The following is a 16,027-nucleotide window of genomic DNA, read 5'->3' as shown; positions in this document are numbered from 1 at the left end:
GGCTCCCTTGCAGTTTGGGGCATGGGTGGTGGTGGAGTGATGTGTTCAACTAAGCTTCAGCCAGTGGAGTGTGAGCAGATGAGATCTGGGCCAGAGCTTTTAGGAAGGTGGGTCTGCCTCCTTCAAGCTCTCCTTCCCCTGGTGGGGGCTGGAGAAACAACACACTTGTGACTTGGCTTTGACCATGCAGGGGAGGATAATACCTTAAGGGGTCAAGGGGAAACAAATGGCAAGGAACCTGGGACCCTAAATGGGGGCATTGAGCAGATCTGCCTGCTAGTCAGGGTGTTAAGGGAATTTATCCTGGCTACTTTTTGGTCTGGAGCTTGTCTGCAAACATGATGGTCTAGAAGACCAATCTGTGGATAACTGAAGTTTTGTTCGAATGGGTCAAGTCACTACTATATATAAAATAGATAACCAATAAGGACCTGCTATACAGCACAAGGAACGCTACTCAATTCTCTGTAATGGCCTGTATGGGAAAAGAACCTAAAAGAGAGGATACATGTGTAAGTATGACAGATTCACTTCGCTGTACACCTGAAACTAACACAGCATTGTAAATTAACTATACCCCAATAAAAATAATAATTTTAAAAAGGGTCAAGTCAAAGATTTAGTTACTTTGGTATTTACACAACGGATAACAAGGGAGAGTGAAAGAATACGGTAACTGTTCAAAACACCGACTTAAATTATGGGCGGACTCTAAATATCTCTCTTCCTTTAAATAGATTACTTATCCTTAAATTTATCTCAGACCATCTGACATGTCTTTATACTTTCACTCATTTCACCTATGTGGGTTTGTCATGAGTCACTTGACATTAAGTCTCATCTATGCTTCATATCGTTTTTGAGAATCAACTTTTCTTTGTTTAAAAATGGAAGAATATTGACTCATTATGAGATCAACGTTGCCAGTTTCCCAATGAATTCACAACACATCTAATCTTTATGTGATCTATCTACACTTTGACGTGGGAAGCATGTTAGCTAACATGACGTGCTAAGCTTTAGGAAATCTGTATCTTAAGAAGTTAACCTCAAGATTCCTTCAATATTGCCCAAAGAATGTTTCCATATATTTTCAGAAGATTTTCTCTTTTTTGAATATTGAATCTAAGTCAGAATGATTTAAGTAGTGTTTAATCCATTAATCTCTTCCACCTACTTCGAAGAGGTGACACTGTCATAGAAAGCAAGAGAAAATATGAGGGGGTGGTAGAGACAGATAATCTTCTTGGTAGGCGGGCACCCAAGTCAGAAGTTTCTTACATGATCCTATATTAACAAAAGGAGTTCAAGAATAGTCTCCAATTCCCTTCAGTCATTTAATTCTGAGGTGCCTATCAGATGTTACATTGTTTGGAACATGACATTTCCTAGTTAAACTTAGAGATAAAGAAGGTCACTCACATTTCCAGACCAAGGAATGTCTAGTTAGCATTAAGCTCTCTCACTATCCTTGTTCTTAAACAGTAATTACCAATTTGCCTGTGCTTTTTCTTATAGTACTGCTGAGGGAAAGTTAGCCTAGAGTCTGAAGGAGAGTTATCTTGAGAGCTATGTTCTTTGAGGTAGGACATAGAAATGGGAAGTTAGGGGGTAGCTTTCAATGATGCCAGCCAAGCACAAAGTTCATCTTCTGTTAGTAAGTTAGTGACATTTCTTAAACACACATTAAAGAAGAGATACTTAGGTGAAATAAATGCATTAGAGGAATAAGTTGCTAATATGTTCATTTATTCATCCAGCAAAAGTTTGTGGCGCCTCGTCCTGTACCAGCCTCTCTGAAAGGTGCTAAGAACATAAAGATTAGACACGGTCCCATCTGTAAGAGTTCAAAATCTCCACGTGGAGATGAACGTGTAAATCCACAATAACTATACCAGGGGTCCCAAACCCCCCGGCCATGGACTGGTACCAGTCCATGGCCTGTTAGGAACTGGGCCGCATAGCAGGAGGTGAGCAGCAGGTGAGCGAGCAAAGCTTCACCTGTATCTACAGCCGCTCCCCATCGCTTGCATTACTGCCTGAGCTCTGCCTCCTGTCAGCATTATGGTGAGTTGTATAATTATTCCATTATAAATTACAACGTAATAATAATAAAGTGCACAATAGATGTAATGCACTTGAATCATCCTAAAACTATCCCCCTGCAAACCCTGGTCCGTGGAAAAATTGTCTTCCACGAAACCCCCTGGTGCCAAAAAGGTTGGGGACCGCTGAACTATACCATGGGATAAACTACGCTTGATGATCTCCTGAGCTGCAAAATACCTGCAATTCTTCCAGATCTTTAAGGGCAGAGCTATCTTACTCAATTTTCTATTCCTAGCACCTAGCTCAGTGCCTGGTGCACAAAAGGAGTTTCAAACATGTCTGATGAATTTGTTGCTACATCCAGTTTATTTTGAAGGCTGAGGCACCTAGAGAGACTAACTAGCTAAACACAGTGCCAGATGCTGGCTGGCTCTTTCCCTCCATGCTGACAGTGATAAGAGGTATTTTTGATGTGTGGTTGCAGGTGTGCTGCCTGCCTGTGTGACCTCCTCTCTCCTCTGTTGACACAGCACAGGTCGCTCTAGGGATCTCCGTTCCTGAGCCCCTGGGGCTCCTTCCCTGCTTCTCACTTCTGTGCCTCCCAGTGCATCTTTCCCAGGGACCTGTTGTAGCTGACAGTGTGTTTAGGCTGCTGGCTAGGAAGAAAATCCAGGAGGAAGTATGGAGGAAGCTCCTTCAGGGAAGAGGCATTTTTTTTAAAGGCCCAAATAGAAGTATTTGGCTCTTTGTTCTAAAATTACAATACGCTGAGCCGAGATGAAATTGCAGTGATAAAATGTAAGATATGCAGGCAAAAAGCTTTACCCACATAAGGCCTCACAAGATCTAACCGTTCAACCTGGGCTTAAGCAATGTTAGTCTTCGCACATAAACAGGTTCCCAGGTCATATAAAATATGCAATAAATGTGCACGTGGTGTTAGTTGTCTTTAGTAGAAGAGATGGAATTTTAGGGCATTTTAGCTCAACGTTAGTTGAATCGCATGTTGTCAGGTATTACATAGTGTAAGTATAGCCTAGTTCATACCATGCAGAGTATAAAACATGCCCAGTGTTACTCCATGGCAAGATCGGTTGGTGTTACCTGCATTGTAATAAATGTGTCTCACTGACTGACACTGAGACTGAGACAGCCACAGAGGACACTTCAGTACAGTCCCTGGTAGAAATCCATACGTCACAGACAGAAGTGATTGTTTACATCAGCTATGAAAATGCAAATACTAAATTACATTAGAAGGTGATACGGCACTTTATAAGCAACAATAGATAGAAGTGTTTCTCACATTAGGTGATTAACAACTAGCCATCCATCCATTAATTCAACAAATATTAAATACTAGATACTAGGCACTGTTTTAGATCTTGGGGTACAGTGTTAAGTAAGAGAGAAGTTTCCTTTCCTCACAGAGGTTACATTTTAAAGTGGACAGAGAACAGATAAATAAAAACAAATAAGGAAAGACGAAGTGATAAATATAAGGATGAAAAACAAAACTCTAGGTGCTGCGATAGCAACTGGTGGTCAGGTTCAGCTTTTCTGAGGTGTTGACGCTCAAGCTAAAATTTGAATGACAAGAAGGACCCTGCCACATGAAGATCTGGGGGAAGAATGTTCCCTGCAGAGGAAAGACAGAGTGGGGCAGAACTAGAACAAAACATTTCACAATCTATATGGAAACACAAAAGACCCCGAATAGCCAAAGCAATCTTTGTTTTTTTTTTTGCGGTACACGGGCCTCTCACTGTTGTGGCCTCTCCCGTTGCAGAGCACAGGCTCCGGACGTGCAGGCTCAGCGGCCATGGCTCACAGGCCTAGCCGCTCCGCGGCATGTGGGATCTTCCCAGACCGGGGCACAAACCCGTGTCCCCTTCATCGGCAGGTGGACTCTCAACCACTGTGCCACAAGGGAAGCCCAGCCAAAGCAATCTTGAGAAAGAAAAACGGAGCTGGAGGAATCAGGCTCCCTGACTTCAGACTCTACTACAAAGCTACATAATCAGACAGTATGGTACTGGCACAAAAACAGAAATATAGATCAATGAAACAGGATAGAAAGCCCAGAGATAAACCCACGCACATATGGTCACCTTATCTTTGATAAAGGAGGCAAGAATATACAGTGGAGAAAAGACTGCCTCTTCAATAAGTGGTGCTGGAAAAACTGGACAGCTACATGTAAAAGAATGAAATTAGAACACTCCCTAACACCATACACAAAGATAAAGTCAAAACGGATTAAAGACCTAAATGTAAGGCCAGACACTATTAAACTCTTAGAGGAAAACATAGGCAGAACACTCCATGACATAAATCACAGCAAGATCCTTTTTGACCCACCTCCTAGAGAAAGGGAAATAAAAATAAAAATAAACAAATGGGACCTAATGAAACTTCAAAGTTTTTGCACAGCAAAGGAAACCATAAACAAGACCAAAAGACAACCCTCAGAATGGGAGAAAATATTTGCAAATGAAGCAACATAGTCTCCAAACTTTATAAGCAGCTCATGCAGCTCAATATTAAAAAAACAAACGACCCAATCCAAAACTGGGCAGAAGACCTAAATAGACATTTCTCCAAAGAAGATATACAGATTGTCAACAAACACATGAAAGAATGCTCAACATCATTAATCATTAGAGAAATGCAAATCAAAACTACAATGAGATATCATCTCACACCAGTCAGAATGGCCATCATCAAAAAATCTACAAACAATAAATGCTGGAGAGGGTGTGGAGAAAAAGGAAACACTCTTGCACTGTTGGTGGGAATGTAAATTGATACAGCCACTATGGAGAACAGTATGGAGGTTCCTTAAAAAACTAAAAATAGAACTACCATATGACCCAGCAATCCCACTACTGGGCATATACCCTGAGAAAACCATAGTTCAAAAAGAGTCATGTACCACAATGTTCATTGCAGCTCTACTTACAATAGCAAGGACATGGAAGCAACCTAAGTGTCCATCGACAGATGAATAGATAAAGAAGATGTGGCACACACTTACAATAGAATATTACTCAGCCATTAGAAGAAATGAAATTGAGTTATTTGTAGTGAGGTGGATGGACCTAGACAATGTCATACAGAGTGAAGTCAGAAAGAGAAAAACAAATACCATATGCTAACACATATATATGGAATCTAAAAAAAGAAAAAAAAATGGTCATGAAGAACTTAGGGGCAAGACGGGAATAAAGACACAGACCTACTAGAGAATGGACTTCCAGATATGGGGAGGGAAGGGTAAGCTGGGACAAAGTGAGAGAGTGGCATGGACATATATATACTACCAAATGTAAAATAGATAGCTAGTGGGAAGCAGCCACATAGCACAGGGAGATCAGCTTGGTGCTTTGTGACCACCTAGGGGGTAGAATAGGGAGGGTGGGAGGGAGGGAGACGCAAGAAGGAAGAGATATGTGATATATGTATAACTGATTCACTTTGTTGTAAAGCAGAAACTAACACACCATTGTAAAGCAATTATACTCCAATAAAGATGTTAAAAAAAAATCAGTCCCTATGCTCATCTCTGTTTAAACATGTCAAATAAAATAATAACTGTTTTTTAAAAAAAAAAGAGAGTGGGGACAGCAGGCAATGAGGCTGTTGTGCAAGAGGAATAGAGAGCAGAGCAGTGCCCCTGGAGCCTGTGAGAGGATTAGGCGCAGAAGGAGAACCAGGTGCCAAGTCATGAGGCAGGATGATGACCAAAAAATATGAGGGTTTAAGAATGGAATAGAATGTGAAATAGAAGGAATATTGGCATCAGTGATATAATAATGGAGACTTTGGAAAAATTCAACTTGCTCCAGGCATGGTTTTCATCTGGGTCTTACTAGTGTTTGGAACAGTCTCTGATGAAGCCAGTCTGTGCTGCCATTCTTTATTGGTCTTGAAATGAAGAATGTGGCACTTTTAGTTCTCTTAAGAATCTTAGACTCTAACATAGTGTCTATAGTTTACCACTTCTTCCTTGATTACCAACGTAATACATGTTTATGACAGAACATTTGGAAAATATAGATAGCGAATGGAAGAAATCACTCCAAATCCAGCCACCCAAGGATAACTACTGTTAAGGTTAGGGCACAGACTCTCTTTATGCTTATACAGTGCAGTGATTCAGAATATGGGCTCTGGAGTCTGGGTGAAAATCATGACTTTGTAACTTGCTAAATGAGAGTTGTTCATTTTCAGTCTATTTTAATTGCTTATAAAATGCCACGTAACTGTCTGCAATATCTTTAAGCCTCAGTTTTCTCATCTGCAGAATGAAAATAGTAATATTACCTTCCTCATAAGACTGCTGGGAGGATTAAATGAGAATCCACGCAAAGCTCCCGAGGGAGTGCCTGGCACACAGTATGTATTCTAACATGTTAGGTATTAAGCTACTATCATTTTACCAAGTTGGGATCATATTGTAAAACTCAGTATATAAATTATTCCAATTATCACTAGACATTTTTACATGATGTTAAATATTTTTCTATGATGTAGTTTTTAATGGTTACATAGCATTTTATTGTAGAGATATTAACTTAGTTAATTCTCTGTAATGGGACACTTGAGCTGTTCCCAAATTTTCACTATTTAAAAAAATTCTACAGATAAAATGTTGCAAACTTTCATGATTATTTCTCTAGCATAATTCTGAGAAGTGGCTGGGTCAAGGGACATGTATATTTCCAAGACTCGGATCCGTTTTATTATGTCTTCTACTATGGATTTAGATTAAACTCTGGATAAGAGTAATGCTGGGAAGTAAGTAGTTCACATGTGTGTGCAGTTTTGAAGGTCTGATATACCATCAGCTTAGTGAAACACAACCCCCGCCCCCATGCGCCTATTTTCTCCACACCTGTTCACACCTTCCCGTCAGCATCACCCTCCCTCATTCCTTAAGGAAGCTTCTCAGTTCCAGGCTTCCAGCTGAGCAAATGTGCTTACCATTTTCTGCTTTGCTGGGAATTCTGTACTTACCATTCACTTCACTTGAAGATACAAACGTATAGCATTTAGTATATTAGACATCCAAGCCCCTCATCTTATAATGAAGAAACTGAAGTAGAAGGGAGCAAATGTCTTGTCTGAGTTGGTCATCTGGTCCATGCCATTGTTAGACAACTACTCAAAGCTAGCTCATTCCTTTATCTCTTGTACCTAGTTCAGCAGCCAGCACAAATGTTTGCTGAATGACTACTTCAAGTAACTTACAGCATTTTAGGATTTTGCAGCTGGAAAGGACCATAGAGGTGTGGAAAAATGAGACTTATATTGGTTAATGAGATGTTTGTTGTTATTTAGTTATTAGCAACAAGATGGAATAACAACTCTGGTCTCTCAATTCCAAAGAGACAAGGGGAAGCCAGGAGAAAACAAGGCTTCCTGGGGTGAATGGGCGTCATGTAGAGAAGGGATTCACCTAATTTTGCCTTGTTCCAGAGAGGGCAAAGCCAGAGGTAAGAAAACTGGTAGTTGCTTGTAGTCCAATTTCAGCCTAATTCAGGGAAGAGCTTCTTTAATTGTTAGGATTGTCCAAAACTGAAACAGGTTTTCTTGAAAAGTGAGTTGCCCTTAATTGAAAATGTTCAAGTAGAAACAGGGTATGTTTTGAATAAATAATTTGTCAAGTATGTTTGAAAAGAAAAAAAATTGTTTTGTATGCCTGGTTGGGATAGATGACTTCTAAGGTCTCTACCAAAACTAAGATTAACTGACTTTATGAATAGTTACAAAGTAACATATCAACAAGGAAAAAATTGTCCATCTGTGTATCTAAGTCTTTGTAATTAAGTCTTGAGTTTGAACTCATTGTCTCATTATAAATGGGACCAGAGAAACTAACATACCACTGTAAAGCAATTATACTCCAATAAAGATGTTAAAAAAAATAAAAATAAATGGGACCAGATAAATTATAAAATCTTTACTGCCCCAAGATTCTATGGTTCTAAATCATCTTCTTTTTAATGCTAATTCAGTGTCCTATACACATTAGGAGCTCAAAAGAAACTTAAATTAGCTCTTAAGTCTGGAAGAATCTACATTTAAGATAAACTGAGCTACAGGCCCCATGCAGTTGAACTTAATTGAACTCAGCTGGTCTCAATCAAATCTATCAGTTGATCACGTTCAAGAGCACTAAATATGCCTTAACTTTTATTTTAATTAAAAAGGTTAAAAGTAAAAGAAGAAATTTGGGTGGATTGTATTGTGATGAGATAAAAGTGTTCTCTTATTAGGTTTCTGAATGATGATAGGAAATTTGGCTGGAATTATTTCCTAGAATATAAAGAATCTTTTTAATATTAAATTGCAAGTGTGATTTAATTGCACTTCAAGTATGGAGTTACTGAAAGACTGCCCGTAGTATAATAATTTCAGCCAAATTCCAGAGGTAAGATGGCCACATAAATGAACCATATTACAGGAATACTTTCAAGTTTCAAGATTTCACATCAGTAATAGAAATAGAGGTCCGGGCAAGTTCGTACTTGGGTTGGGTGAAAAGCTCAACTCTCAAATAGCCTTCTAGCAAAGCTTTGGTGAGAATCATAGATGGCACCTGTGATGCACTCTTTGCACTTTTACCCAGGAAGGAAATGCATAAAAAACAGCAAAGGATGCTTTTTTCTGGCTTCCCTTTTCCCTTTCTTTCCTCCTTCTCTCTGCCTCTCTCTATCTCTCTTTAGAAGGCTAAATAAGGAAAGTAATGTTCAAATTAAATGTTTCATTTGATTTATCAACATTGTCATTGTTTTGGACACCCTTAACAGTAAAATAAATTATGGCTCAAGTCAAGATGGGCTATCCATTGATTAGAATATCTCAGCCCTGCCCTTTTCCCCCACCCAGTTAGGAAAATGTATACTATTTCAGGGGTAGTAAAACCGTCTATGTTTCAGACATTGAGCTAGATGCCAGAGAGATAAAAACATCAGGCATGAACCCTGGCTTCACAGAAGCATAGCAAATGCATAGCATAGGTTCATCATGGGATACACGCAAGACTCAGAGTTTTCTGACCCAAGACTCCAGAAGTCACTACTAATCTACCACAGAATTGGCGTAAGAGGTGACATCTATTAGTCACCCTGGGTGGGAAGTCAAAAGTTCTCTGGTGAGCTGCCCTGGTGGCGCAGTGGTTGGGAGTCCGCCTGCCGATGCAGGGGACACGGGTTCGTGCCCCGGTCCGGGAAGATCCCACATGCCGCGGAGCGGCTGGGCCCGTGAGCCATGGCCGCTGAGCCTGCGCGTCCGGACCGTGTCCCCGGAAAGGGGAGGGGCAAAAAGGGGGAGGGCCCCGGTACCCGAAAAAAAAAAAAAAAAAAAAAAAAGTTCTCTGGTAACACGTCTCATTCCAACAATCAGTCATGATTATTTCATGTCTATAAAGACCCATTTAATATGTATCCTGCTGAAGTTTGATTTTTTTGAATTCCACTCTCAGAAACATAAAACAAACCAAAAAACTTACCTCCACTGCTGCTTTTGCCCTTTCAAATTCCTCTTCTAAGGAGTGGTTTCTGGAAAGCAATGCACTTCCCCAGCGTTGTTCTTTGGTCAGTCGAGCCTGAAATAAACCAAACACATGGTGTTATCATTTCGGAATCACATAATACAAAAATGTAAATATTTTTCCTTTTCCCATAGTCCCCTAGAGTTTAAGAAGCACCTGCAACTGATGCCATTTTTGGAGTACTTTGCAAGCATGAGGGTGTCCAAACTGGGAGGGTGCGTGCATGCGCCTTTCAACAGTGAGTCTCAGCCCTGGTCGTATTAAAAACAACGCCCAGGCCCAACCTCCCAAAGACCTTACTTTTCATTGGTCTTGGTTCAAGGCATTGCTATTTTAGTAAGTCTCCCCATGTGATTCTAATATGCAGCTAAGATGGAGAATCTCTATTAGTAGGCTAGACCTGGAAGCTGATGTTCGAGATTTCAGCTTGTTAGGAGGACCAGCCTCAGGTGAAACTGTGAAAGTTGCAGACAGGGAAGGTAGCTGCTAGGTCTTTCTCCTTATACTCAGCTGAGCTTCATGCCGAATTCTCCTTCCTTTGCCTTATCTCTACTGGCACACATCTGTCTCACGTCCCATTTCCTAAGGACATTGCTCTCTGCTCAATAATAGTCACTTAGATAAAATCATGTCTGGTAATGCCAACTGCTTTGTCACAATTAACAGGCAATGTGATATACATCTTAACTTCGCTAAATGCAAATATTTCCAGAAGACCCCCCACAAAGAGTTTGCTGGAATTTAAAAAACGTTATTATTTTAAATTTCACAAACAATGAATACATTCTTTTTGAAAAAAAATTAATCATGGAAAATAAGAGGTGTAATTCTAGATCTTTTTTCTTTGAAGTTACATATATTTATGCACCCATAGATAGAATATCGTAACGTCTTTCAAAAAGCTTTTTGAAACATAAATGATGTGCTGTTCTGTGGTTTACCTTTTTCTATTCAACAATGTACCTTGGAGAGTCTCCACATTTCATACTTACAGATCTACCTCAGTCTTTCCGCAGGGATTTCCTAGTAAGTATATACGGTACTTCAATTAGAGCTCTATGAGCATTCAGAGTGTTTCGATATTTCTCCACGTAACTGCTTGCTTTCTTCTCTATTTTCTTTCTCTGCTGTGAGGTCCACGTGAATAAGATTTTGTCTGATAACTTTTGTACTGCCCCCTCCCAAGCCCAGGGCCTGACAAGTGATGCATGTCCCAAGGATGCCTGTGGATGGACTGCGGGAGGAGGGATTGCACTGCTAAGGCAGCTAGGTCTGGGGAGAAGGAGGAGAGAGGCCCGGAGTGGAGTCCCCCGCCCCCTTTCATTGCAGGGCAGGCGTGGCTCCTCGGCCAGATGGTACATTGCTGTCCTGCAAGGATGCTCAGCCTCCACTTCTATGGGAATTACTTGAACAGGCTTGGGTCCCACCCCAGACCAATGAAGTGACCTCTGAATGTGGGGCCCAGGAATTAAATTGTTTGAAAATTATATTAAGTTTGAAAAGCTCCTGTGGTGATTTTGAAGAGCAGTCATGTTTGAGAACCAAAACTATAGTGAAACTTTGCTCTTCACCCAGCACTTACCATCTATTCCGCTCAGCTGCTTTTCATTCTTTCTCCACCATCCCCGGTCCTCAGGAGGAACCCCCCTCTTTAATGATTACACAGGGGGAATACCAGGGCTCACTAAATGCCAGATGCTGCTTCAAGTCCTTTACTTACTACAACTCATGTTGTCTTTTCAGCAGCCTGAGGTGGGTCCTACCATTAACTCCTCGACTTTGAGGCACAGAGAGCAATTAAGTAATTAACTAAAACTTGCCCCTAGTCTCACAGCTAGTTAAGTGGTAGGGCTGGTGCTTCTGGGCCATGTGCCTAACCACTGGACGCACTGCCTCTCACAGGAGGCTGTGCTCAACTGGCCACTTTAGGAAGATGCAAAACATAGAAAAGCTGTCCCTTGGAGTTTCATGCATGGTTGAGGGTGTTAGCCAAGAAGCCGTCTAAAAGAGTGTGGGCTGAAAATAAAAATAAAGTAATAGGAAAATTTCTGAGCATAAATAACAGTCTTAGACTGCATTTTGCTTTAATGAATGTGAAAGGTTAATTTATTTGAACATTAATATATGTTTTCTCCTCCTTGATATACTTATTCCCTGCTGTATCCCTGGCATCTCCTGCAAATAGTTGGTGCTCCATAAAAAATCAGCAAATATTGGTTGAAAATATGCTGTCAGGGGATATATGAATGACTGAATTAAAGATATTTCTCTCAAGGTCTCCTGGCCAGTCTGGAGTCTAAAGAGGGTTTATAGGAGATTGGGAGGGATTTGTTTTTTTCGTCCTGCACCTGGAGTGGCAGAGCTCTGTGCTAGCAAGCCCTGGTTCTGGGGGTGGGGAGTGGCTGCAGGATGCCCAGGTGGGGTGCCTAGTAAAGAGCAAGGCCTGTGAGCAGCTCAGGGTTGAGACCTCTGGAGCAGCGCCTCTGGTCCGAAACGGGAGGGCCATGAGGGCTGGTCGGGGCCTGCCCTGGCATCAGTGCCTTGCTCTCTGGTGGGCCAGACCCAGTGGCCATCATGAACAAGCATCCTCCCGTATTCTCTGGGCCCTGTGGAAGCTACTACCTTATTCTAACCCAGACAATCGAGGCAGGAAGGGGGAGATTGATACAGGTTCCAGAGATCAGAATGTGAACATATCTTTTGGGGGGCCACCATTCAGCCCACTTCAACCCTCATCTGACGCTCTTGGGTGACAATATATTTGATTAACAAATATAAAGGTGCAGATGATTTATAGCCTTTTAGAATTGATAGCTTGTTAGGGTGTTAGAGCCTGGTAGAGAAGTTAACCCCAAAGATGACAGAACTTTACTGTCATGTAGAAAGTTAATCAGTCTTACATCTATCTTGGTAAACTTATTTTGGCATTTCTTTCCCAACGGGCTATATACATCTCTGTTCCTTAATCCTTTGCTTTTGGAACCAACTCTTTTGTCTTCCTGCTGGTTCCTTCATGAATGAAATAAACAAATAAATTTTTAAACATGTGGGCACATAGTAAGAAATAAACTTTGTGCATTTGTATAATAATGTCATGAATGTCATTAGGAGAAGAAAGAGAAAGCACTAATTTTTTTCCCAAGGCACCTCCTTTTATTAGAGGCACTTTTCACCAGTGAAATATGATCTGCCTTTCCTGTGAAGCCTGACCTAACAGGACTCCATTACTGTCACTGGCTTCCCTTCATCAATGTTTCATGACCCAAGTGGATTATGAATCACAGGATGCAAAGCGTACCATATATATCAGGAAGAAGAGGAAAATCTCTCTCTCAGGATTCTAGACTTACAGTTCATATTCTCTTTTCTGCCTAAAACAGCAAGTGTAAATAGAATCTTACTGTGCAAATGAAATTTTATTTTGATAGTACAGTTACTATTTAGGTAAGTGCTATTTTCCACATTGATAGAAAAGCTTTATGTTATTACTGATTCAAATATTATCTACCTCACATTTCAAAGACATTTATTTTGCCCAAGGAAGCATAAAGTAAATGTTATAAAATATAAGAAGGTAGTGAATGTAAACAGAGGCACTTTTCAAGCTGAGAGTAGTATACATCTAAAGGTTCTGAGACTTTTTAGCAACTCAGCAGCGTGCCCAGACATGCTGATTTAGGACTGAGAATGAAATACAGTCTATAACACATAGTGAAGATTAGCCTTCTTTTCAAACAACACTTTTTAAAAAAATTTACATCTAATTTCATGACAGGCAAAACTGTAATATGGGAAAACATATAAATAATGCTTGTAAACTGCAGGTATTTCTTAGTATTTAACTAGAGGAATGATACACAGGACAGTTACACCTGTAAGTCTGAGTTGCAGTTATTTTGGTAGCACAATGACTATAATAGCAGTTCTCAAGCTTTAGCATGCATTGGAATCACCTGGAGGTCATGTTCAACCACCCTTTGCAGGGCTCCACGCCCATGGGTTTCTGAGACAGTAGGTGTGGGGTGGGCCGTAGAATCGTCTTTTCTAACAAGTTCCCAGGTGATGCTGATACTGCTGGTCCAGGCACCACACTGTGAGAACTTCTGATCCAAAAATTGACATTATGTGCACGTAGGTTGCACGTAGGTGGAACTCTGGAGTTCACAAATATACTCTGATATAGGCATTTCTTTTCTTCTTTGCATGATTTTGAAAAATGCTCCACAGTTAACAGCAACCTCCTGCAAACGCCTTGGCTTTAAAAACAGCATTTTAATTGGTTTAAGCTAATTGGATTTTAGGGTATTACAGTCTCCAAAGAAGAAAGCATTTAATTCCCCCAGCTGTTGATTGCACTGAATGATCAGCACTAGGTGAAGGGAAAGAAGAAAGAATTAAATAACCCTAAAAATAATATTATGCTTTGTTCTCTTTATTCAAAATTATGACTGTGATCAAAATTATGATTTGCAAATGACTGTATTTGTGGCTGTCATTGTCCTAGCATAATTTTGTTGGCTACCCTCTGTAGCAGTTGTTGATAGCTTTCCATACAATTGCTAGAGATCTTCCACAGAAACACATTTTAAAAAAGCTCAGCATCTTTCCAAAAGAAATTGAAGGAGAAAAGGGATCTGCTTAACTGTAGAAAAGAAAAATATAACAACTAGCAGACCTTATATAACGGCCATTAAAAGCATACTCTCGGGCTTCCCTGGTGGCGCAGTGGTTGAAAGTCTGCCTGCCGATGCAGGGGACACGGGTTCGTGCCCTGGTCCGGGAAGATCCCATATGCCACAGAGCGGCTAGGCCCGTGAGCCATAGCCACTGGGCCTGTGCGTCCGGAGCCTGTGCTCCGCAACGGGAGAGGCCACAACAGTGAGAGGCCCGCGTACCGCAAAAAAAAAAAAAAAGCATACTCTCTGCCTGGGGTCAAATCCTGGTTTACCATTTACTATTAATGGTGACCTTGGACAAATTAATCTCTATAATCCTCAGTTGTTGTTGTTTTTTTCTTTTTTTTTTGGCTGTGTCATGCGGCCTGTGGTATCTTAATTCACAAACCCCAGGGCCCTTGGCAGTGAAAGCATGGAGTCCTAACCATTGGACCTCCAGGGAATTCCCAATTCTCAGTATTCTCATCTGCCAAGTGTATATTCACTTATGGAGTCCATGTAAGACTCCAGTGCAATAATTCATGTAAATAATACACACAAAATGCTCAGTACATAGGAAGTGCTCAATAAAATTGGCTTTTGGGACTTCCCTGGGAGTCCAGTGGTTAAGACTACACCCTCCCAAGGCAGGGGGCACGGGTTTGATCCCTGGTTGGGGAACTAAGATCCTGCACGTCGGCGACGTGGCCAAAAAAAGAAAAATAAACAACAAAAAAATTGGCTTTTGTTATTATCATTTTTCTGGTTGGCGCTTATCAGGTGTGACTTTGGAAATTCATTTAAAAAATCTGTGTTTAGAACACTTTTGTTTAGTGGTTTTTACAGACAAGTTGGACTCATGCTAGAAGAGATCTTCTGAACACTTGCCTCATTAAGATGGTCAGGATATTTTTTCTCAATCAGTCAACAGACATTTATCATTGAAAGCATACAAAAAGCTGTACCTTATGTGTCAAGAGCAAATTCCCAAAGTTTTGTGCAAAGGTGGGCAGCACATGGTTCCCATCTTCCTCCAACTATGAAATTCTATGTTATGGAACACCAAGGCAAGTCAGAGCTGATTTTTAAAGGGGATGGACAGTCTATTAGCATACTACATAACTAAAAATTATTTTTGGAACTAGCCTCAAAATGATAAAAGAATAAAAATTTGTCCTTTTTTTCTGTCCTTTAACCATTAGCTTCTACTTTTGAATTTTGTAATTTGACAAACATTTTGTTTCTCCTTTTTGTTAGCATCCCTTATTTTTTCACTTTAAAAAGTATTTGGTGAGTACCTAGTATGTGTAGATTTTCTACTATGCTGAAAATGATCTTCAGATTTCTTTCCGTCCTGTTTGCTTTCCTGCTGTTCTTGTTTTCCTGCCTTCTTTGCTTTGTTCCTTTCTTCCATCTTCGCTTGCTTTCTTCCTCATTGGCAGCTCACTGTGTGTGGCCAGGAGGGGAAAAGGGATATTGACGTGGCTCCTGTGCTGTCCTCCAAAAAGCAAAACTGTATTTACAGTGTACTATCTAATTGTTTCTACTAGACATAAAGGTCTTCATACTTCTTATATTCTCTCTCGTCTTTCTAACTTTTCCATTGCCTCACTTATGGCTTTACGGATAGTAGACACTCAATCTCATTTGTTGAATTGAAATGGAACAAAATGGAAGCCATTAGCATTTCTAAGAGTAAGAGGTTGAGAATGAATTTGGGAGGGGAGGCACGAAATTGTGTATGGCCTCAGATCGGGTGACAATC

At 40.6% G+C, this 16,027-nt stretch overlaps 1 protein-coding gene across 1 annotated transcript in view; it reads right to left on the bottom strand.

Moving 5' to 3' along the window:
• PEX5L (peroxisomal biogenesis factor 5 like) overlaps positions 1–16,027 on the bottom strand; it is a 109,880-nt gene that overhangs the window by 56,513 nt on the left and 37,340 nt on the right. The window contains exon 7 of the mRNA XM_027111183.1: positions 9,566–9,661. Within this exon, the coding sequence (XP_026966984.1) occupies positions 9,566–9,661 (96 nt within the window). The remainder of the gene's footprint in view (positions 1–9,565; positions 9,662–16,027) is intronic.

Source organism: Aethalodelphis obliquidens, unplaced genomic scaffold (genome assembly GCF_003676395.1).
Source record: "Aethalodelphis obliquidens isolate GAN/ISIS:26980383/991018 unplaced genomic scaffold, ASM367639v1 scaffold1, whole genome shotgun sequence".
Classification (NCBI taxonomy): domain Eukaryota; kingdom Metazoa; phylum Chordata; class Mammalia; order Artiodactyla; family Delphinidae; genus Aethalodelphis; species Aethalodelphis obliquidens.
Note: the sequence above shows the minus strand (reverse complement) of the source record. Positions and strands in the feature narration are given on the sequence as shown.